This window comes from Molothrus aeneus, chromosome 4 (genome assembly GCF_037042795.1).
Source record: "Molothrus aeneus isolate 106 chromosome 4, BPBGC_Maene_1.0, whole genome shotgun sequence".
In the NCBI taxonomy this organism is placed as follows: domain Eukaryota; kingdom Metazoa; phylum Chordata; class Aves; order Passeriformes; family Icteridae; genus Molothrus; species Molothrus aeneus.
Genome location: NC_089649.1, coordinates 9,000,510 through 9,023,200, shown reverse-complemented (window position 1 = coordinate 9,023,200; position 22,691 = coordinate 9,000,510). Strand labels below are relative to the sequence as shown.

Below are 22,691 nucleotides of genomic sequence, written 5' to 3'. Positions count from 1 at the left end.
CTTCAGGCCCAAGACTTCTGCTGCTTGGAACTGAAGCAAACTGTTGAGTGATGAAGACAAGCTGTGAATCACCCTGTGAGCACTGCAAGCATTTGATTGACTGTTTTAGGACTACCCCAAACTGTGTCATTTACTAGTGAGAGCAGGATCTAAACATTTGGCCATGAGAACCCATGGAATTGAATTTGCTTTCCTAAACAGTTAAAACTTTCTGATCCCGTGGTTTAAAATGCAATTCTAGTTATGCATTTTATGAAAAGCACTCATGAAAAACAATTAGAATAAAATAATAAAGCAAAAGAGAAAATACATTAAGTAAAAAAAAGAATAAAAAATTAATGCTTTACTATTCTTTAACAAATATACATTTTTATTATGAAATTATGAATATGAAATTATGAATATAAAATAAGCCAAGTCCACGCACATCTTAAAACCACCCTGCCCGCCCCTGTTTTTTTTTGTGTCTTCAAAATGGCATTTGAACAAATTTAAGCATTATTTATAGTTAAAACTCACAGAGTCAAGTAAAACATCAACCACACTACAGTCCTTGAAGTGTGCAGGAGAGCAAAAATAGTAAACCATCAGTTTTGTGAGGCTAAGTGCCAGGAATTGTCTAAAAGATTTCTCTCTGTTTTGATTAACACAATGCTACTGAAAACATTTAGTGTTTCTCAGGCCTTCAGAGGTGCAAAATTTTAAGTAACTGGGGAAACATTTTTTTCCTCTACCACCAATTTCTATGTTCATGGAGTACTTTGAAGATCAGCTTACCATTTTATGTTGCATATTGAACACTGAACAGCAGTGAACATGCAAAGGATGTGGCATTTTCATATAATAAAGTTATGACCAGCATAAAAAAAAAGTGACAGCATATAAAAATAAGAACTTTGGTTCTCTGAAAATAAGCATTCAATTGATGAGCTCATCAGAAGCACCACTGAAGTTTTAACTGTGTCATACCACAAGGTATTTGATTTTTTTAAAGCATTTCAAAGATGCCCCATGGGTGGCACCCAAATTGAGTTTGTTTCCCTTTATGTGTGATATTTTAAAGAATGAATACCACCCTGCAGGATGCCTGAGTGTGCAGGAAGCTCAGCTATGCAGCTAAGCCAAAGGACAGTTTAAAGGCCAGCTCCACAGCAGCTTCTGTCACCGAGTCATGGAAACACACGTAACACTCCTGAGGTTTGGGATGGAGAATGAGTCTCCTGGGGGAAAAAAGAAAAGAAAATCATCACAGGTGTTATTTGTTTTTTCTCCCCAAATGGTAGATTCTGGTTGTACTGCAAGGTTTCAGCAGGAAGTTAAAACAAGCTGCTGTGTAAGACAGTTGGCAAATTTTGGTGTCTGTCCTGTGTTACTTGGCCTCTTTCAACACACTGGATTTTAAAATCAAGTTATTCTCTACTCAGTTTTTTTAAGGCTGTGTAGGGAAAAGAACTCTTCAGGTTTTCAGGATCTTCTGGGTCTGCAGCAATCCAAGTCTGTGGGGTAGAAGCTGCAATCAAGGTCCTTGGGAGCAAGCCCCAGGATTCACATATTTACTAATTTTTAACTGTAGTAACATCTGGGTAGTTACATTCCCACATATTAATCCAATGAGCTCTCCTAGGGAAAGAGCTAAAATAGAGAAGCTGTTAATACCTGTGCATTATAATTATTTTTAAAAGGTATCAACAGTAACATGAACATTTTTTCAATGTTTTAATTAAAGATTTTAATTTTTCCACACAAACAGCAGTTATGTACATTCATGCTGGGAAACAATTATTTTTCTTTCTCTTTAAACATTTTTCTTCCCATTGAAACAGCCTCTTTTATAATAGAGCAGTAATTATAACTGTCACCTTATTTATGTCATTGACTCAGCAGCTATTAAAGGTGGAAATTCACATGAATGCAACTTCCCAGTCCCCTTAAATTAAAGCTACCTCAGTCAGTCAGCTCAAGTATTTCTGTGATGCGCTAAATTTATTTTTAAAGAACACAATGGCATAAGTCCAAATGAAAATCTGGAGGTGAAATTGGTCTTGAAACCTACCCCACAACCCAGTAGTTCATTGTTGGTGGTGGTTTCTTCTGGTCAGTCCAGTTTTCAGGAGAGCACTCAAACAGCAATCCATGTTCTCTTACCAGCCCTGGGTCCTCAGCTGCCGTACTGAAATCTGCAATCCCACTGCCTGCCTTCTTCTTTTTCTGTAAAACAGCTGGTGAAATGTTAGTAGAGAATGAGACATTTGGACATAAACCCAGCCAATACAAGCATGTGATTTGTTCAGGACTCTCTGATGGATGACTCTGCTGTCAAAAAGCCAGGCTTAGGAGATATAACTGACTTGCTTACTTGATTCTTTTCTCCACAGTTTTGTTACTTGGGCATCAAAAGGCTTTTCCATTGTTACACACCTTAGAATTAGACACATGCTCCCTTTTCTGACTTTTTTTCCTTCTAGCTAAACACTGTTTTTCTAATAAGACATCTGAGTTACTCCAGCACTTGAAAAAGTGTGTTACAACAGCTAAAGCTCTCATCTTTTCTTCTCTGTGTGCCTCCCTAATTAAGAACCATGATAGTAAAAGTCTATTGAATAAACTTGGCCAGGCAGGAATTTCTTTTTGCAAATAAACAGCTGAAGCACTTTGCTCAGAGATTTTCTGACTCTTACTCAGTATGAGGGCATAAAAGCATAGAAAATAAAGACATTTTTGTGTCTCCTCAAGCTGTTAGAGCTGTGTTTTGAGAAAAGCCTCTGAATAAACCTTGAAAAAGTTCCAGTTCATCTCTGGATCTGCCAGTGAAACAATTGCTTCAAAGGTCAAAGAAAAGGTGTTTTTAGAAAACAACTCAAGGAACTTCTGTCTGCCATATTCAGACAGAGAAACCACATTGTTCAACCTGCCTACAATATTGAAGATGTAGGGACTGAAGATCTAGAAAATGTGGTCAAAACATGATATTTTAGGGTTTAAGACCACTGAGCTTGTTTTTGCTAAACTTAAGATTTATTCAAGACTCCTGTACGCATTTTAAAAGTTAAATTGTGAATTTTCAGTTCTCAAAAATAGAGGAAAAATTGATTATTGATCAGTTTACAGTAACTTTGCATTACTGGTGCAGCTCTCTAGATCCCAAACTGTAACAATATTTAGCAGATGACAAAGAACACACAGTATAATAGTACATTTCTATATTTCAGTTTTTATCATGTACAATAAACAAGGCAAATTTCTATTTATTCTTGAACATTCTCCTTGTGCCATAATACAGCCTGCCAATTTCAGCATTAATTGCTAGAGCCAATCTACAAAGACTACAGCAAATTTTGCTGAACGAGACATGTTCATCAGTTATTTCTGATTCCCAGTTTTTATGGCTTGAGCTATAAAATGTCTATTTAATGGCTATAGCCAAAGGCAATTTGATGCTAAGAAATACTCTTCTTTTTTCTCTGCTTGCTTTTGGGTTTTTACATCTCCCAACAGAAATGCCCAAAATACATGGCTCATTGCCAAAGTCCTACTCAGCCAAACCCCAGTGTCATGTGACCAATCCACCAAATTAACACTATTTTTAACACTTAAAAATTCCTAGAATTACAAGGCACATGGGTCTAGCCAGAAAAAGAAAAGAGAGAGCCTCAGCAAAAAAGGAAAACAATAATTATCTCATTTGCTTCTCCTGTGTTTTGCTCACATGTGGAATGTGTTTGGAGATTGTTTACCCACAGGTGATTGTTTCATTGGATTCTGCTGTGAGTTGTTTTCACACATTGGCCAATCAGGGCCAAGCTGTGTCAGGACTCAGAAACATCAAAGAAGCATTAAGAAAAACTATACTGCTATTTATAAACTTGCCTTAATTCAGTCTGTACTGTTATTTCCCCTTTTCTCACTTAACTCATTGAATTGTCACTGTAGGATCTAAAAATACAACGGGCACTGTTCCACTTTGGTTCAGAGTCTGCAGACATGAAAATACAGCTGCTCGTGAACCACTGAAATAATGAAGTGAAAAGAACCTTGAAATACTGAATTGAGAATGTGATTGGACAAAGAGAAATCCAAATTTCCATACCTCTTTCTTCATGGACTGCTGGAAAATGGAACGGATTGAAAGGCAGCACTGGTAGAAATTCTCAATTAACTGAGGGTGGATGGAGCCACCAAGCTGGGCTACTTCTTTGTGAGTTGGAGTAATAAAGATTCCCTGCATTGTCTCCAAAAACAGATAGTGGAAGAGGGTGTTCTCAGGACCAGATGTCAACCTTAAAAATATTGAAGAAGTCATTTAATTCAAATAATTTGCAGCTTTTGTTTCTTAAGGCAGAATTGGTCTTCTAATTACAGTAGGGTACAAAATGGATACAGGCATTCAAAGGTTTCTATCTTCACATCAAGGAAATCCTGCTGATTTTGACTGTAATACTCAATTTAAAAAAAGAACAAATTAAAAAACTGTGCTGCTAGTTAGGCATTGCCACATAAATTTGTGTTCTCAAAAACTGTCTCCAAAAAAGGAAAGTGAAATAAAAGCTTTGTTCACTGTACACCTACCTAGAGATAACATGGAGGCACAAGGTAACTACATGTGTGGTCCAGAAACTCCTGCTTCAAATTCCAAGGTCACACAGATGTGGGACAGGTGTGCACAATACTGACATATTATTCAGAAACAGATGGTTTTTATTGTATTATTTCAAATTTTTATGTTTAATTAAGCTCTCAGTTTAACAGATTCACTTCTGATAATCTTTGCATGGCAAAGCTTTGGTTGGGATAAAATCACAAGGGGACTTTTGTGATCTGTGTATATTTAAAAACAATCTAGGCATGGCCTAAAAAATGAAATGCTCAATAAAAAGTAGTTTCTTACTTCATAGCATTAGGAAGTTCTGTATCTTTCTCTGAAGAGTTCTTTTTCAGGTTTCCTGAATGAAATGGGTTTGGCAGGGTGTGTTTTTTCCTAGTGGCCTGAAGAACAAGCAGATAGATGAAATAACAGAGAACACACACCTAAACAAAGACCAGAACCCAACCAAATCAACAGAAAGGACAACGTAGCATTTTTAATAAGGCCCACTTATATCAATTTATATAAATGTATTTTATAGCCTATTTTAGACTAAACTTAGAAGCAGTCATACAATTGTACAGCAATTAGTTATGATAGGTTGTTTTGGGGTCATACAACTGTACAGAAATTAGTTGTGATAGGTTATTTTGGGGATAGTCTCCAATTACATCTGCTTTTTTTTCAACACAGCTGTGCCCACTTCAGTCATGTGAAATCCCCAAATATTTACAAGCAATGATAAAAAAGTGTGATGGCTCTGAGGCTGACTCAGTGCTTCCCAAGGCAACAGAATTATTTTACAGGGAATTCAGGGGACTTACTCTTTTATAGTGTGCCTTTTGTAAAAGGCACCTTGAGTTGGAATGGGCTGCCCTCTCCCCAAGCCCCCAGAAGCTGTTCAGTTCTGACCTGCTCCAGCAGCAGAGGCTGTGGATTGGTGCTCTCCTCCTCCGCGGGCCCCTCGCTGCCCTGCTCAGCCGCCCCGCTGCTCCTCGGGGTGCGCAGAGTGTCCCCAAAGAGGCTCCTCTTGCTCCCTGCAGTGCTCCCAGCTTTGCAGGAGGAGCTCTGCAGCTTGCTCAGCATTGGGGAGGTGCTCAAGCTCTCCAGTCTGTCCCGCGCTGCAGGAAGGAACCAGTTAGCACAGGCTAAAGGTGGCATGGAGGGAGAATCCAGCCTTTCCTCGATGCTGGCCTCTATTCCTTCCAGCTGGAGAATGGTTGCTTTGACCTGGTCTACATAGATACAGTCTGGCCCTGGGTTCCCAATAGCTCTGGATGCACAGCCCCCTGCCTCCAGCAGGACACACAGGACAAAGTGTCTCTGTAAATATAAACAGAACAGACTGCTTACAAACTCATCAGCTGTTTGTGGCATTGACATTTTCTGGAAAAATCCCTTCACCCAGGATTTTACTCCTGGGAAGCTGGGAAGCCTCAGAGAAAAAGGAAAACAATAATTATCTCATTTGCTTCTCATGTGTAGTGCTCATGTGGAATGTGTGTTTGGAGATTGTTTACCAACAGGTGATTGTTTCATTGGATTCTGCTGTGAGTTGTTTTCACTCATTGGTCAATCGGTGCCAAGCTGTGTCAGGACTCTGGAGAGAGTCATGAATTTTCATTATCATCTTTTTAGCATTCTCTAAGTATCCTTTCTCTATTCTTTAGTTTAGTATAGTATAGTAGTCTTTAATATAATATAGTATTGTAAAATAATAAATTAGCCTTCTGGGAACATGGAGTCAGATTCATCGTTCCTGTCTTGGTCTGTGGGCAACACAAATACAATAGCTGTTTGCTTGAAACAAAGTCCACATTAGAAAACCAAATCCAGACATTTCTGATGTGAGCTGTCTGAAAAGACAAGATTATGAAGGTATAGAAACATTTTCAACTGAAGTGAAATGGCATAAAAATAATGAGAATTTATATTAAGTTATGCAAGCTTTGTAGATGTATAAATAATGCTGCTCCCTGGGAAATTCTATCCCATGAGACAGCTACAATTTGAGTATTTTGAAAAAATTACCCAACTATCAGAACAAGATGACCCCTGTGGCAGGGAGAAATGATGAGGAGAACTCCATCTTATCAGAAGGCTAACTAATTACTTTATTATACTGGATTATTCTATATTACATCTCAACTGAACCTGCCAAGCACTCAACTCCAACTGCCCAACATCTTGTGACTGTCACCTGAAACACACAAACCTGGATTTAATTGGTCAGTGAATCAAAACACTCACACCACAATCCAATTACCAATTCTCTTCAGGTAAACAATCTTCCACAATGCATTCCACTTGTGAACAAAAACAGGCACAGCAAATAGGAGAAGAATTGTTTTTGCTTTCTCTGAGGTTGAAAGAATGTGAAACCCAGAAATATTCTTGGGAGGAATCGTGCCTTGCTTTTCTCTGTGAGGAGAAATGTGGTGACACCCAACAAAATGCATGGAAGTGTTGATCTAGTGAACAGACAACTCCCAACATCAAAAGAGAGGCTCAGAGAATGGGCATGCTGCAGCATCAACTCACCAAGCCAACTATGAGTAAGAAGTATCTTGCTTCAGGTTCCCTGTATCCTGTGGAACTCGACTCCTCGCAGGGCTGCAGGTGATGCTGTGGGAACACTTCCCGCCAAATCACCAACTGCCCGATCCTCTGCTCTGCTGCCAGGGATAACAGGCAGTAGTGCTGGCAATAGAAACCCACATCAACAAGGTCTTCCTTGGGCAAGTGATTGCCAATCAAGTAACCCTTAATTAAACACAGAAAAGGAAGTGTGTTCAGTGAGGATACAACACCACCACACAGCACTTCAGAGTACTTTTCATACAGAGATATCCCTGCTCCACATGCACTGAGCTCTTAAGGTTTCTGGCTACAGACTCTTTTTGGTGTACAGTTGTAACAACATTGAGCTTTTGGGCCACTTCTAAATAATCAAAACACTAAACATAAGCAAATCAACCATCAGCATATATGTGAATTATCAAAGGTGAGCTGGGCTTTCCCAGCTCGCAAAACACCTACAGTGTTAAGGTGCTTGAATTCTCATTGAATTCTCTCTCCAAAAATAGTGAGCTTTCACTCACTAATAAAATTATTAAACTTCATAAATTAAAAAAAAAATTTGGAATTAATAAAATTTCCAAAGAAAATCCATAGTACAGTAGTTCCCACTCCAAGGGCTTTACAGCTGAAGTGCTGTTATGGCAGATACTGTGCAGTTCCACTTCTCTCATGACACTCCCAGCACAAATAACAATTGCCTGATAAAATTCTTTAAATGCAAGTTTTCTTAAAGCAAAGGCTGTTACCTTCCTCTTTGTAGTGTTGATTACACTGTCTACATTTACCAAAGAGAAATAAAGTTAGCAATGAGGCCAAAGTGAAAAAAGCTGTCAATACATTTTCTCAAGTCTTGGATTTAAAGACAGATTCAAGATAGAGCACCTGCTATTAAAACAGGAATGAACAAGAGTTCCAATTAAAATATCCTACAATCTCAGTTGAACTAACTCTTACTACTTTGTTATTACTCCCTCTTTCCAATCCTTGGATTGCACACCAACAAATTCCAGTTTGAAAGAAGTATTTTTGTTCTTGCTGTTCATACAGTACATAGCATTACCCAACACTGATTTTTTCTGTTATGGTGTTTGAGCTTTAGGTCTGGCACTAGAAATACATGCTTAAATCAGTCATATATTCACTTTAGATTTATGAGATTCTGAAACATTAAATCAGATTTCTAGATACATTTTCCTAATCTTTAGGTCTTAATCATTAATATTACCTTGTAAAAGAGACAAGAGCCCAGGATCACATATAATCTTCTCATGTCATAATAATCTTCAGACTGTTGGGGGTGAAAAAGCATTGTGTAATTTTTAATTCTGCATTTCTATTTTATTTACCAAATGCAAGTGAACTAATTCTGGTCGACTGTAATCAGTACTTTAATACTTTCATATTTGACCACATCTTATTACCAGTACAGCAGTTAATACTGAGCATTTCATACAAATACCAAATTTTTAGCCTCCATTATTGAATTCTGTGTCATTACAATTTTCTCTAAAAATTTCAGTTTAAAATAACTAGTTTCTATTTAACTGTTATATGTTCATAAACTATTTTTGTTAGGATATGTTCATTCTCACAGTTAACAGCAAAGTAACTTCAGCATAACTACTGACACCAGGGGCCCTCCTAGAGTAAAACAAGTCAAAGCATTTTTTCCAGTCTTGGACATTTTACTCAGAATACTCCCATTCACTCATCTTTTAATACCCAGTGCTCTCCCATTAGCAACCCTGTTTTTAGATAGATAAACTGTATTTTAAATTAAGTAGGTGGAATCAATTTCTGTGCAATAAACTGTGACTTATAAACACTGATTTCTGTAAATAATCACCCAGCTTGTTCAGTGCAGGGATTCTTTAGAATTTTACACTAACTGTTCTGGAGCTCAAGACAGCTCTTTCATTACCAAGTATAGCTGAAATGTCCATGTGTTTACACTTTGCACAGCTAAGAGTTACATAAGTAAATTATATTATTATTACCTTCTGTAACAGTATTAAAACTAAGCAGAATTTGTAAACTGTAAATTTACAGAATTTTCTGTAAACTGGAAAATTAAATTGCTTGGGAAGGAGACAGTTATTTACACAAAAAAGAAATGCAACAACAATCACCTCTGTGATTTTTGTAGACATCCCATGGATTTAAATTACATTAAGTGACGGATTTTCATTGACCAGTTCTATAGGATTCTAATATGTGATAATATTAAGCATGGAGAGAAATTCAGGATAAACTGCTTTGACTCCCATTTCATTAAAAGAAGTTGATGGATTTTGAAAATAGTCTTTGCTTAAACCACTAAATACAACACCAAGGCAAGGAGATACTGTGCAAAGCAAACAAAACCAAGATGTTTACCAGCTCTGCAAAGTCAGCTGCTTCCAGATCACTCAGTGCTGTGTCAATTTCCATCTGAAATAGTCCAAAAAAACCCTTTTTAATAGAGATTTCCAACACATTAATTTCCAGTAATAGCACATCTTGCTTGTCTCAGACTGGGATTCACAGGTACAAAGTGATTGGATAAAAATTTACTTCTATTTTTTATTAGTAACATCAAATATCAAGAATACCTGGGAACACCAGAATTAAGAAAAATCCTTTCTAATTGCTGTCTATTTCCCTGCTCTTTGAACTGTACCGTTTCTCTGCTTGTGTGCCTGCTGAGCCCAGTGTTGGCACAAAGGAGATGCCACCCTTACTTTCAGTGTGCTTTAAAACATGAGGGCTAAAGACAAACCTGGAACACTACTGCATCCAACTGAGTTTTCAGAAAAATCTTTTATCCAATGGATTTAAGTTTTTTTTGTCTCGATGAAGTCGCCAAAACTCTCTCACACATTATTTTTGTTCTATTGGAACTACTTGAAGCTTATTTCTGTAACTGCAGGAGCTGTTGGTTAAATCAAATTTAACTATGTATACTTTTCTTGGTCCAAGGCACTGAAACTCATGACATAAATGTGCTACTTAATGAAAAGAACCTAAATCACATGGCTGCAAACTCCTTGAGCTGTGTTAACAGGCTGCCTCCAATTGAAATACAGCCAGTTTTTAAACAGAGGAATGTCAGCAAGCCTGTTGGCACTCAACAACTAATCATCCTCTCAGCTTCTCCCCAGTCAAAACTTAAATGGCTTTCTGCCTGGAGAACTGACATTTTTAGTTTTATATTCATTATAGAATAGAATAGCTCTTCACCAAAACTCTGACTGGAAATGTCATCTTCTGCAACAACAAAACTTTTCTGGCAAATGGGAATGATCTCAAAGAACTCTGGAAAGTGATGTCTGTATTGTAAGTAAGTATCAATGATGCTGTTTTCATAAGTCCTTTTAAAACTTATTATTTTATAAGAAAAAAGCAGCCTGCAAGCTGAACTGGAGACCAATGCAAAACAGAGCCTCTTTACAGAAACTTGAGAAATAAGAAAAAAGCATGGAAAGGCCCCGATGAACAAATTGTAAAAAAGCAGTAAAAAACCTAATGTGCAAGGTGGAAAAAACTAAATAATGATCTGTCTGTGACTAAAGATAAAGGAGGAGAAAATTCTCCTTTAAAGGAGAAAAGGGAGAAAGCCACACTAGCAAAGAGAAATCTGTTTGGAAACAATAGCACGGACTAGCATATTTGAAACTGGAGTCACAGATGCTAAAGTAATGAAAGTGAGGTTTACAACTGGCAGCTAAACTGTTATTAATGCTATAGTAATTATTATAATTTATAGCATTATTAAATGATAAATTTATTTGATTATTATTAAAATACATTATTATAATTTATATAATTATTAAGTTATAATTAAAATAATTTACTGTGATCTACCTTTTGTCTTACTACTGCTTAAAGCACAACTCAGTTTCTAACATGGAAGTAACGTGAAACGCACAGTGAAATGGTGCAGAAAAACTGTACCTGTCTAGCACCAACAAATGACATGTAGGTATTTATTTTGATTTTGCAACAGCCATTTATAACTCTCCTAAATTATGAGAAGTACATGTGTCACCTTCATTTTTTAAGCTTTTCTAAGCCTCCTGATGTTTATATTCTTGTAACAAACTTTCTCACACACTTTATGTAAATAACTTATTGTTTTGCATTCTTTTATGGAGGAGGAGAAATTTGATGGACTGTTGGTTTGTCCAGTGTCATTGGAGAGGTGGCACTGTCACCCTCCAATCCACTGTCACTTTTGGAAATCCATAAACGTTGGAGTCAGAAAATAAAAAGTCCCTATTACCTTACAAAGAGCAGTGTGTCTGCATCATGTTCTTTTGTGTCCTATAGTGACAGAAATGGGCTTCTAGAATAATATTTCCTGCCTGCCAAAATACTTCAATGGTGAAAATCAAACACAGAGCTACATACCAGGGGCTGCTTTCTCTACTCTTCCTAGGTAACTCTAAAGTCACCGAACTAGGCTCACAACAGCAATCCTGTGGGAATCTTGAATATTTTAGGAAAATGGACCATTCTAGGATGGGCAGAGCACTTAGGTCAATCAGTCAGGAAGAGCAGAAGACACCTGCACTGACTTTCTGGCCGGTCATGGCCACTTTTCCTGGAGAGATGTGAAAAGGACATGACCTTGACTTGCTGGGGCAGCGTCAGCCAGCGCAGCCCGGGGAGGCTGCCCAGGAGCAGGGCACTGCAGGGATCCTGGAGCTGGGCACCGGGGCTGCTGCCAGCCTGGAGCCTTGCAGGATGGAGGGCACGCTGGAAGAACAGGTTGAAAAAATGATCCAGGCGAGAAACATTTTCCACCTGGCAAAAAGCACTGGACAAACATGAACTTCAAGTTAGAATAACACTGAGAAATGTGCAGCTTATTTATATAACCCTCAGTGATACACAAACCTCTTTACAGCATCATGCTACATTTGGATTTTTTTTAAACATGAAAAAAAAAGGTTTTTTAATATGGAAAAAACCACTAGGCTGATATGCAGGCAGTACCTACAAAGAAACAAATTAAACCAGTATGGTGTTACCATAGAGCAGTGTCACTGACATATTTTATGAAAAATCCTTTTGCTAGGATTTTTTCTCCTGAGAAGCTGAGAGGCCTCAGAAACAACATGCAAACAATGGTTATCTGCTGCTGTGGAATGCAACAGGTGCATCTGTGATTGGCTCATGTGGTTGTTTCTAATTAGTGGCCAATCACAGTCCAGCTGTCTCAGACACTCTGGTCAGTCACAAGATTTTATTATTACATTCTTTTCTTTGCGAGCCTTCTGATGAAATCCTTGCTTTTATTCTTTTAGTATAGTTTTAATATATCATTTTCTTTTAATATAATAGATATCATAAAATAATAACCCAGCCTTCTGAAACATGGAGTCAAGATTCTCATCTCTTCCCTCGTCCTGGGATCCCTGTGAACACCACCACAGAGCAGCTTAAGGTGTGTGAAACATCAGCCTCATCCTTTTGCAAACTGAGATTTGTTCTTTTTCCTTCACGATGGCATACACACATTAACCCTGAATTAAATGCAAGAATATGAGTAATCCACCTGGGCAATTTTATTTAGGTAACAGTCACACTGAAAGTGTCCTGGGTGATTTCCAAATGCAGAGAAAGACACTCACTCTGCCAGATGGAGTCTGGCACTCCAGACACTCATTCTGGAGAAGTCCAGAGTGTTTACTCTGTTAAAAATGTAACACTGATACATGTATGTTTCACAGACACAGAGGGTAACATGTGCAGAGTGCTGCTGACATCCACAGTGACTTGGATTATGGGAAATGATTTAACCTGACCAAGGACAAAACTTTCTGAAGTGACAAAGCCTGCTTAAACACTATCTTACTAATGTTAAGGCTGAAACCAAAAGGCAAGACCAACAGAATTCTTGTTTTTATACAAGTGTAAAGGAACATGCCAAAAAATTCCCTGGAAACAGAATTAATCCTTATATTTGTCTTTTTCAGTGAGCACCAATGAAAAATGAGTGACTGAAAAGAAAATACTCCTGAAAGAACTCACCTGTCCAAAGAACTGTACATGAATGTCAAGGTCCTGACAACATTCTGGATCATGTTCCTCAGCTGATAAAGTGGCACACTGACAAATAAAAATTAAAACATCTTTATGATGAGAATGAGCCTCCTAGAATGTGTAAATATGTAATATTACTATTGTTATTCAGCAGTCTCTGCAAAGAACTTGAGTTTACCAAATCCTAGGGTATTACTGTTTTCTGACTTGCAGATATTTTTGGGATCTTATTCTCTTCAGACGAAACAAAAAAGAAATTACAACAATAGGATATATGAAAGATGTGGGTTAAGTCAATCAAAATAGTGAAATCACAGAATAAAACCTAATTACAGTAAAAAGAGTACATTTTAAGCCCTTTCTTGCCTTTTTTGTTAGAGGAGTACACACAGTAAATTTGAAGACACAAAATTTCAAGGAAAACAAAACCTTTCCTTTGAAACTCACTTTTCTTCAGGAAGGCCAATTACGAGCAACTTGTCAGATTCTTTCCAGTAAACAACTTGAACCAGTTTTTCACATAAGAACAGGGAGGAACTAGAAAAATGAAACCAGAAGTCTTTCTGTTCACACTATGAAGTTATAAAGGAGTTGAAAAATCATTTCAGTGAACTAAAAATCCTAGTCACTGCTACCCACTACAACAAAACTCCCCCAAATCAATTTACATCCAGGCTGAGCACTCCAACTTCAGGCATGCTGCTGTAGTTAAAGAGTTACTGCCTAAACAGGTTGAGTTGCTCTGGTTTGTCTAGAACTTGATGCATGAGCCATGTTTGCTGTACATGTATGTATAAAAAAATAAAAATCAGTAATTACATTTCAAACACTTTTACCTGATAATCTCGGTACCAGTAACACTTTCCAGTATGTCAGACAGTGTGAGAAATATCCCTCTCACACTTTTCAGTTTTTGGGATGCTTCAGATATGGGGTACTGATAAATAATTTCTTGCTGTGAAGAAAGTTAGCTGTTAGTTAAATAAACCAAAACCAAAACCCCTCCAAAAAATCCCCACAGAAAACAAAATAATGATTTTTTTATTGTGGTAACAATTGGGGTTTTTTAAACATGAGATCATCTATCATATCCTTTTATAAGACATTGGAACCAGCATTGTGCTGCATGGGCATACTGGAAAGTTCTAAAAGGCACAGAAATGTTTCTACAGTTTGAAAGTCTCTATTTTATAGAAAAGCCTGACTTATTTAGATTAATTATTACATGGAGAAATGTAAAATGACAAACAGCGTGTCCACTGCAACTTACAGCTTTAAGTACACTGTAACACACCTGATGCCAAGAGAGGGAAAAAAAATATTGTGAGGGTGCTGAGGTCCTCAAATTCTTTACTGTGAAGTTGCTGTGGATGAGAAGCTGTGGATGCCTCATCCCTGGAAGTGTCAATGCCAGGCTGGATGGGGTGGAACAGTCTGGTCCAGTGGAAGGTGTCCCTGCCCGTGGCTGTAGGGTTGGAACTAGATGATCTTTAACACCCCTTTCCAGCCAAACAATTCTGTCATTCTCTGCTGCAAGTATTGGTACAGTTCTTTCAATGTTGAAATTCTGACTTAAACCATCATCAGACATAAAGCTCTTGAAAGCTAACATAGAATATGAAAGTTCAAGTCTCTCTGTATAACCCTACCTGGCTGCTTTATGTGGATAGCATAAAACATAACTGGGGAATATGCTCAAATTTTAAAATACACCACTAAGATTTCTCATGAAACATCTGACCAGATACACTTACACAAGTCATTTGAAACTAAACCTCTATAGAGATAAATATTTGTGAAATATTTTTCTTTTTCTAACCCTTAAAAAAAAAATCATTCTTTCATTCAAGCACTTTCAAGAATTTTACATTATTTCAGCAGCTATAAAAATATAGGAATAAGCAAACATGATTGCCCCTCATTTATTGCTTTCTGCCAAATCATGATGGGCCAAAAATATTGCTTTCTGCCAAATCATGATGGGCCATTATTTTTTTTGCATCTTCTCCACTGCAAAGATTATAGTAAATTATCTTTCTCCACAAACAAATGAAACACTGGCATGATTTATCTCCCTGTTTATGTCACTAATCACATTTAGCCAGTGCCAACACTCATTACAAAATTTTCCTTGACTAAAAGAATGCAAAACTTCATTATAGAAGGACCTGACAAACTCTTCATTTATATCCAATTTAATTAACTCTATTTATAAATACTCATTAGTGACAAGCATCTTTTTTCTGCAATCAATCCCTCAGCTGGAGAAACCCTGCTGTTTTCTAATAGCAGCACTGCAAAGGGCTAGAGAGAGACTTTTTTCTTCCCCTTCCTCCATTATGAACTGGGGCCTTGACACAAAATTTGTTGGAGAATGACCTGAAGGCATTTCCAGGGCAAGAAAAGCCAACTGTAACAAACAGGCAGAACTGTTATCATGTATGGATACAGTGATTCAGCAAGGGCCAGCACATGGCACCAGATCAGCTCTCTCCAAAGCAAGCCCAAAGGCCAGTGACAGTGGAATTAATAAACACAAGCAGCTCATTGCTTCAAGTGTAAATCCTCCCCCAACCCAACCCCCAAACCTGGACAGAGTCTTCCAGTAACAGCAGAAGGAACATGAACATTACTCCTTTTAAGACATGCTATTGCCCAAATCAGGTCATAGACAAAGATGTGAGTGTTGCAGGCTGCTACAAATAATGTATAATTGTAATAGCCACCTCAAACTAAAATATAAAAAAGGCAGAATTGACCTCACTCACTGAGAAACTGTTACCATAGGGACACCCCCCACAGGCATACACACATCCCAAATGATTGCCAGTACTACTTCCCTGTAGAGCTGAGCAGACAGAGCTTACAAGTCTTAAAGCTCATTAATTCTATTTTAGGTGCCAAAAGCTCCCAAGTGGAATACTTATTTCCAAGTCCCAGTTGCCACATTTTACACGGATGTGATCTGCATACTGTGCCTCCCCTGGCTATGGGCAAGGCAGCTTCTTAAAGGATCATTACATTTCTATTGGGCAGGATGGCTTTGGTGTACCATAACTTTATTTAAAGTACTGTTTAAATTAAATCTGGGACAGTACATCCACAGGATAGAAGTGGCCTGAAGTACAGAAAATGAAATTAAAGACAAATGCCTTAAAGAAGGTGGCATTCTTTTGCAAGGAAACGTTATAAAGAGCTTCATTATATCAGCAAAGCATCTCTCAGCATATTTGGGGCTTGCATAAGACTTCTCAGGAAACAATTATTCCATGTTGTGAAGGGACAACAAGGGCATTACAATCCCTCTTTTACCTCTGCTCAGTGTTCAGGATTAATCCATTTCTTGGGAGAATGTAAAGGAACAATGGGGCAAGAAACCAGCACTCAGTTTACTGTGAAGTGCAGAATTGCAATCAGGCTTTTACATGTGTAAGAGAGGAGCCAGAGGCCCTGAATTTTTTTTTTAATAAAGTTTAAACTTTAAAGTGTACATATTATGGTATCATGTAATTTTCTAGGGTTCTCCTTCCCAGCCCTATCTCTAGAAAATGAAATTAAATCCTATTTTTATAACTGTAACACTTGTTCTCTATTACCCATCACCAAGAGAATGTAGATTTGTACCAGTTAAAAATACTATTTAAAAAAAAGTAAAGGTATCTGAATCTAAGGATAAATTCCAAGGGAGAGAAAGCAAAATGTTTTCTTTCTGCTTCCCACTCCATCACTGTCCTGCCATCTTAGTCCCTGGGCACTGGAAAAACCTGTGCTTTGTTTGATGTCTCCTCAGCACAGATAACACAAGATCACTGAGACAATGCTGAATTTGAGAATTCACACAAAAGCTGAAGAGTTCTTTCCCAAATGTCTGTTCCTAAGAAGTCCACTTTGTCCCCTTGGCATTTCCAGACTGGGCAAGAGGCCAAGCTCAGCTCTGTGTCCCTGCCTGGAGAGGAGTATTTGTAGCTATGGCTACACCCCGAACAACTACACAAACTTACATGCACACTGGCAACATTTTCCCGAGGAACACAATAAGGAAAGAGTGAAAGGAAGCTTTACAGGATAAATCAAAAGTACTTCAGTGGCTCTAAAAGCTGCCCAAGGAAGAATCAGCAGCTGACTGCTACCAGCACACATGCCAGAGCCCTCTAAGAAAAGGCACATTAGCATTTCAAAACAGGAGAGGCCAGACAGATTATGGATGTGGACTGCCAATAGCTCCTGCAGGGGGATATTTTTTTGACCACCAGGCAGATCCTGGTGTTGAAAACCTCCAGGTGAGCATCACAGAGACAGCTTGGCACTGGGGAATGCACCTTGGCTGCAGAGTCACCACCTGGCTGCTCCTCACCGGAGTTCAAGGCCAGTCAGGAGTTTGTCAGCAGTGATGCTGGAATTTCACACCTTATTCCTACCAAAACGGGCATTTAACAGATTATTCCCAACTCCAAACCATTAGGAATATTTTTTATTTATCCTTTTACATCAAATGTCCTAGGAGCTGCTGTGGTCAGTGAGCTCAGGGTGATGGAGTCAGGCACATACCTCATCCTTGGATGTTTCAGAGTCCAGTTTCAGTGTGAGGAACATGACAATGTGAGGCACATCCTGCTGAGGCTCCAAAGTGTCCTCTCCCCACAGCAATCGAACCAGGTTGTTCATACTTGACTGTGTCTGTTTGTTCCTTTGCTCACAAGTCCCTTCAGGCTCAAATACCGAGGTCTCAAATGTCAGTTTAACCTATTAAGGTAATGAATTACTGTGAGAATGAGGCTGTACTTACAATTTTACTTTTTACACTCTACTTCCAATTACTTTGCAGTAGCAGATGAAACAGATGGAGTTTGAGCACTTGAAGAGGTTAGGTTTTGTCAGCCTCAGCTTTACTGAGGAAGATGTAAGCAAACAAAATTCCTGCTGTTTCAAGAAAACCAATTATACATTCAGCATGACATAACCATCTATTACAAAGGACAAAGCCAGCTATTACATGGTCTATCAACCATGTGAGTAAGCATGTGGTTTGCTGTGTTTTCATACTTAATTCTTATGGTTTTGAGAATGGAAAAATATACTTACTGTGCCTTTGAAACACACACAGTATTTGACTTCTTGCAAAATGTCAGCAGTTTCCTAAGTACATAGCCTGAAGGCTCTTTCTTGAGCATTTCTTGGCCATTTTGAGTGCACTGACACATGTGCACAGGGAAATCCATTTACATTTACACTGGACTGCAAAAGCCTGTTAAATTGTAATGGTAGCAATTCTTTCATTTTCAATATGTTAACTTTCCTTTTTTTTTTTAACTGTAAAATCAGAAAATAAGAGTTTTGTTGCTGTATTTAACAATTTACACAACTACCAAGTAGCCTAAAAATTGCTTACATCCATCCCTTACTGTGCTATGTCTTCAGAAGAAATAAGATCAGAACACAAACACAACATCCTCTCTTACACAAAATCTTTAAAGCTTAGATGATCAAGCTGATTTTGCCAAAAAATTATATGATGTTTACTGTCCCTTATTTCCCAAATAAGTTTAAATCCAGGAGTTTTAGAATATATGAGTATTCCCTGACACACAAACAACATATAATCCAAACTTGATGTGGAAACGTTTCAAAATTTGCTGTATACACCTACTTTTTTAAGCCCTGACTTACAAAAATGATGTTTGTTAGTTGTCTCAGCAGTGATGAAAGTGATTTTTTTCTTTTTTTGTGAATGAACACATTATCCTACGTATGAAAGGAGGAGATGTGAGAAACACCTATCCCCTTGACTGAGCATAAAAAAGCTAGTTCCAAGGAGAAGAAATTAATTTATGGTCTTGGATGAGACCTTATTTTTCATCAAAGTGACTAAAGACATATTTGCACTAAGTTGACATGCTCTCAGTTTCCTCTTTCACATGTTTTTACTCAAGACTCTTTATCTGCCTTGAAATACTATAACATGGGAAGTTCTGAACATAATACATCACACCAAATCCTGCTTGTTAAAATCAGTGGCAATTTAGCCTGAGGACTGATGCAACAAAATCCATTTTTCTTTTCTCAATTGCAATAAATTTTGAGAAGCCCAAGCAGATAATTTATACATTTAAAGACAGATCATTTTGTAACTGTGTATGTATGTACACAAACTTCAGGAGAGGAGTGCCAGCAAGAAACAATGATGCTTTAAAACACCTACTGCCTGTCAGACTGGCTCAGAGAGAAGTGCCATCATCAGCTCTTACAGCTCCAGTTGTCACCAGCTGCCATCTTCCACTTCACTCCCTCTCCCAACACTTTCCATTAAGTTTCCCCTCTCCTATTTGGGCTGCTATCAGTGTTTTTTCTCCTTTTCCCTGGTACTGCAGTCAGTCCTGCACCACCTCTGCCTTTTCTGACACTAACTCATCCCTCACCCTCTCCTCACCAGTCCAGTTTTGATTCCTGACAAGGAATCTAACTCTGCTGAGAAGCAGCTGCTTTCATAGACCCAGTAACTTGATAGCTGACAGTTTCAGAAGAGTGTGTTTTCTTCTCCAGCTTTCTGAGACTTGGTTCTGTTTCTCTGTCACGCCATCTACGTATATTTCAGAATATTTCTTCATACCCTGTCTAACTTCTTACAGATTTCCTTAAGGCTCAAGAGTGATTTCTCTCAACTTCTGCTGCATCTTGTCTCTGGACATTTAGTCATGACACTCAGGCTACAGTCTCTACATTAATGACACACAGATGTCATTCTTGCTGCAGTCTATCTTTTAGTCTCTCAATTAAAATAAAAACAAACTTAGTCTGTCTTGTCTTAAGAGACACAACCATATGATCCTCCAGGGAAGAGCTCAAAACAAACTGGACTGAACAGAGCTTTTACTCTCTCTCCATCTGGAGTCATCCATGCTGCCTCCCACATCACTGTAATAGAAATGGACTAAGAGACTGCATTTCAACATATCCTAAAAATATAGATATAATTTTTTTTTTTTTGTGGAGAAGAAATGAATCTTCACCCTGAGCAGTGCACAGGACCTGAATTAATATGACTGCTCAAGTCCCCTTTTGTCAGTACTGACTGGGAAACCTTCCACAGCTTGGCTTCCATTTCTCCTGAGGAAAATCAATTCAATGCACAACAGAAAACAGAAAAGAAAATGACACCAAGAATGAGAAAAGCATTAATATTTCACTCTATATATCATGCTCACGTTCTCAATACTTAGAACATTTCTCAAGAAGAATTTAATCAAATGGCAAGAAGGTGACAGGAACAGCAAACTGTGAGGGACATGGATCATCATTTTCTGCTTAGAAAAGGTGACAAAGTGAAGCATGACAGAGCTTTCCATAGGCATGGCAGGGTAAGGCATGAACAATTAACTTCTTCTCAGAACACAGGGACATGGGGTCTGACATGCACTTGGTCCGATGGCAATTTGAAAGCCAGTGATAATTAACACAATACAAATCAGTCACATAAATCACTGCTCCAGAAGGCTGTGGAGGTCAAAGGAATTTTAAGAAACAAAGGAGAACATAGAAACCTTGAACTGATTTTACAAGTCTTGCTGGAAGCTGGAAAGTAATGATTGGAAGGTCACTCTGTATTTAATCTGCTTCTTAATACCATGATACATTGCTCAGTGTAGAAACAGAAAATGTGCCACTGGTCTGCCCCAGAAAGGCATGGTTTCATCTGCAAGAAGGCTGCATGGCTTGGAAGATGGATTTCATTACAGACAGAGCCGGGGGCATTGCCTGCCTTTTAAAGGCTGCCTGCTGCTTCCTGTTTCCAGTATCTGTTTGCCATGTGCTTATGGTCTGCACAACTGGAACCCAAAATTTCAGGCTGAAATTTCTGATTCTAGATGTCTGCCTCAGGCTGGATATTTTTAGAAAGCTTTGAGTAAAATGGTTCTGCAACTTCTGAGTATCAGAGTAAAGAAGAGTATATTCCTTCAGCACACCTTCTGTACTCTCTGTCTTGTGGTGCTAGGAAACAGCAACTATTTTGATTACAGAAATGTAAAACAAAGGACTAATGTAGCATTTGGACTTCTGCTACTCAGTAAATGCACTAAACTAGGCCTTACAAGCCTAGATGTAGTTGCCCAAACCGAGGTAAGAAAAACAAAATTCTGGAAATACAAGAATGAGGTATGTTATGTCACATAGTGCAACTGAATCTAGGTAGTGAAGTTTCTGAAATTAATTCCAGTATTTTTTAACATGAATCCAGAACAACAGGGACTTCACTTACAGAAATAACATATTGAAGTAAAAAGGCTTTAAACTGGATATTTTTTTATATTCTACAAGGTAAAATGAATGAGAACACAGTAACGATTTTGCTTGTATTAGAACATGTCAGCTACAACAACTCTCTGTTCCTTCAGCAGCATGATTGCAGTGTACTGCATTGCAAAAACCCCAGAAGTCTGTATTTAGATCTCCACTGGTCTATTCTAGCCACCACTTGTCTGGCTTGACTCAAGCTGCACAGTGGAAAAGGAATAATTGCACTTTAATGAAAGGATTTGGAAAGGCACCATGACAAACTGTTCCACATTTCAAGTAATCTCTGCCTGCTTGACAGATTTACTGACAGAGCAAACACTGACACTGCATCACCAGAACTGCTCTGTCAAGGGCTGTGCTGCCTTTGGAACAAGCAATAGCCACACCCTCATCTAGAGAGGGTGCAATTACACACACTGCATCATCCCTGCCTTTTTCACCATTCTCTATTTAATAACAGCTACAGCAACTCTCCATTTGGTCACAGGGTTTTCTCCCATGGAGCTCTGCCAGTACCTGACCACGACTCCAGCAGCTCAGGGAAACTTCAGGCTGTCAGATATCTTGGAAAGCTTCCTGAACTGACATCCCCACTACTCAATCTCACTGCAACTGCAGATATATTTCCACAGGAACTTGCATATAGAGCTTTATGTTCAAGAAAACATAAAATTTCCACTTTGAAAAATCTCTGGACTGTAAAATATGTCTATTATTATCATTACCTCTTATATTCTACCTAAAGGAAAAATTACCAAGAGACACTTTAATTTTTAACCTGCTCCTGCTCATAACTCATACACATAAAAGTTTCAACTTTTATCTTGTCTTCCTGTCCATCAGGAAGTGGTTTTAAGCAGAATAACTCAAAATACTCCATTTTATGCTAGTAACATTCCCCTGGCTTAGCTCTGAAATAGCTATCTAATTCTTTATGTCTTATTTAATTCTTCATTAGAGCTCCAAAATTATTCAGCTAGAAGAAAAGATATATGCAGTAGGTTTAGGGGAAAGAAACATCATTCATCAGGTTGGATTTGTTGGAACTGTTTTTTTGGTATCAATTTTTGTTAATGACTTCTATCAGTTTCATCACTATGAGTTTTGAAAGCTCTTGAAAGTATTCAATCTAACATCTCTTAGAACCCCAAGAATTAATTTTTGTATTTAAATATTAAACCAGTATCAATTTCACCATTTAAATGCTCTT

The 22,691-nt window shown here is 38.1% G+C and overlaps 1 protein-coding gene across 3 annotated transcripts in view; it reads right to left on the bottom strand.

Moving 5' to 3' along the window:
• Positions 1–311: 311 nt before the first annotated feature.
• INTU (inturned planar cell polarity protein) overlaps positions 312–22,691 on the bottom strand; it is a 36,987-nt gene continuing 14,607 nt past the window's right edge. Inside the window, exons 4-16 of one of the 3 annotated variants that reach the window (XM_066547916.1) lie at positions 17,738–17,932; positions 14,026–14,144; positions 13,637–13,726; positions 13,178–13,255; positions 11,771–11,960; positions 9,539–9,592; positions 8,388–8,450; positions 7,124–7,345; positions 5,495–5,905; positions 4,886–4,983; positions 4,088–4,277; positions 2,054–2,208; positions 312–1,220 (exon numbers count right to left, since the gene is read on the bottom strand). In XM_066547916.1, the coding sequence (XP_066404013.1) occupies positions 1,109–1,220; positions 2,054–2,208; positions 4,088–4,277; positions 4,886–4,983; positions 5,495–5,905; positions 7,124–7,345; positions 8,388–8,450; positions 9,539–9,592; positions 11,771–11,960; positions 13,178–13,255; positions 13,637–13,726; positions 14,026–14,144; positions 17,738–17,932 (1,977 nt within the window). In that variant the 3' untranslated portion in view covers positions 312–1,108. Of the gene's footprint in view, positions 1,221–2,053; positions 2,220–4,087; positions 4,278–4,885; positions 4,984–5,494; positions 5,906–7,123; positions 7,346–8,387; positions 8,451–9,538; positions 9,593–11,770; positions 11,961–13,177; positions 13,256–13,636; positions 13,727–14,025; positions 14,145–17,737; positions 17,933–22,691 lie in introns of all 3 variants that reach the window. The other 2 variants (XR_010783475.1, XM_066547917.1) reach the window with 2 other exon arrangements.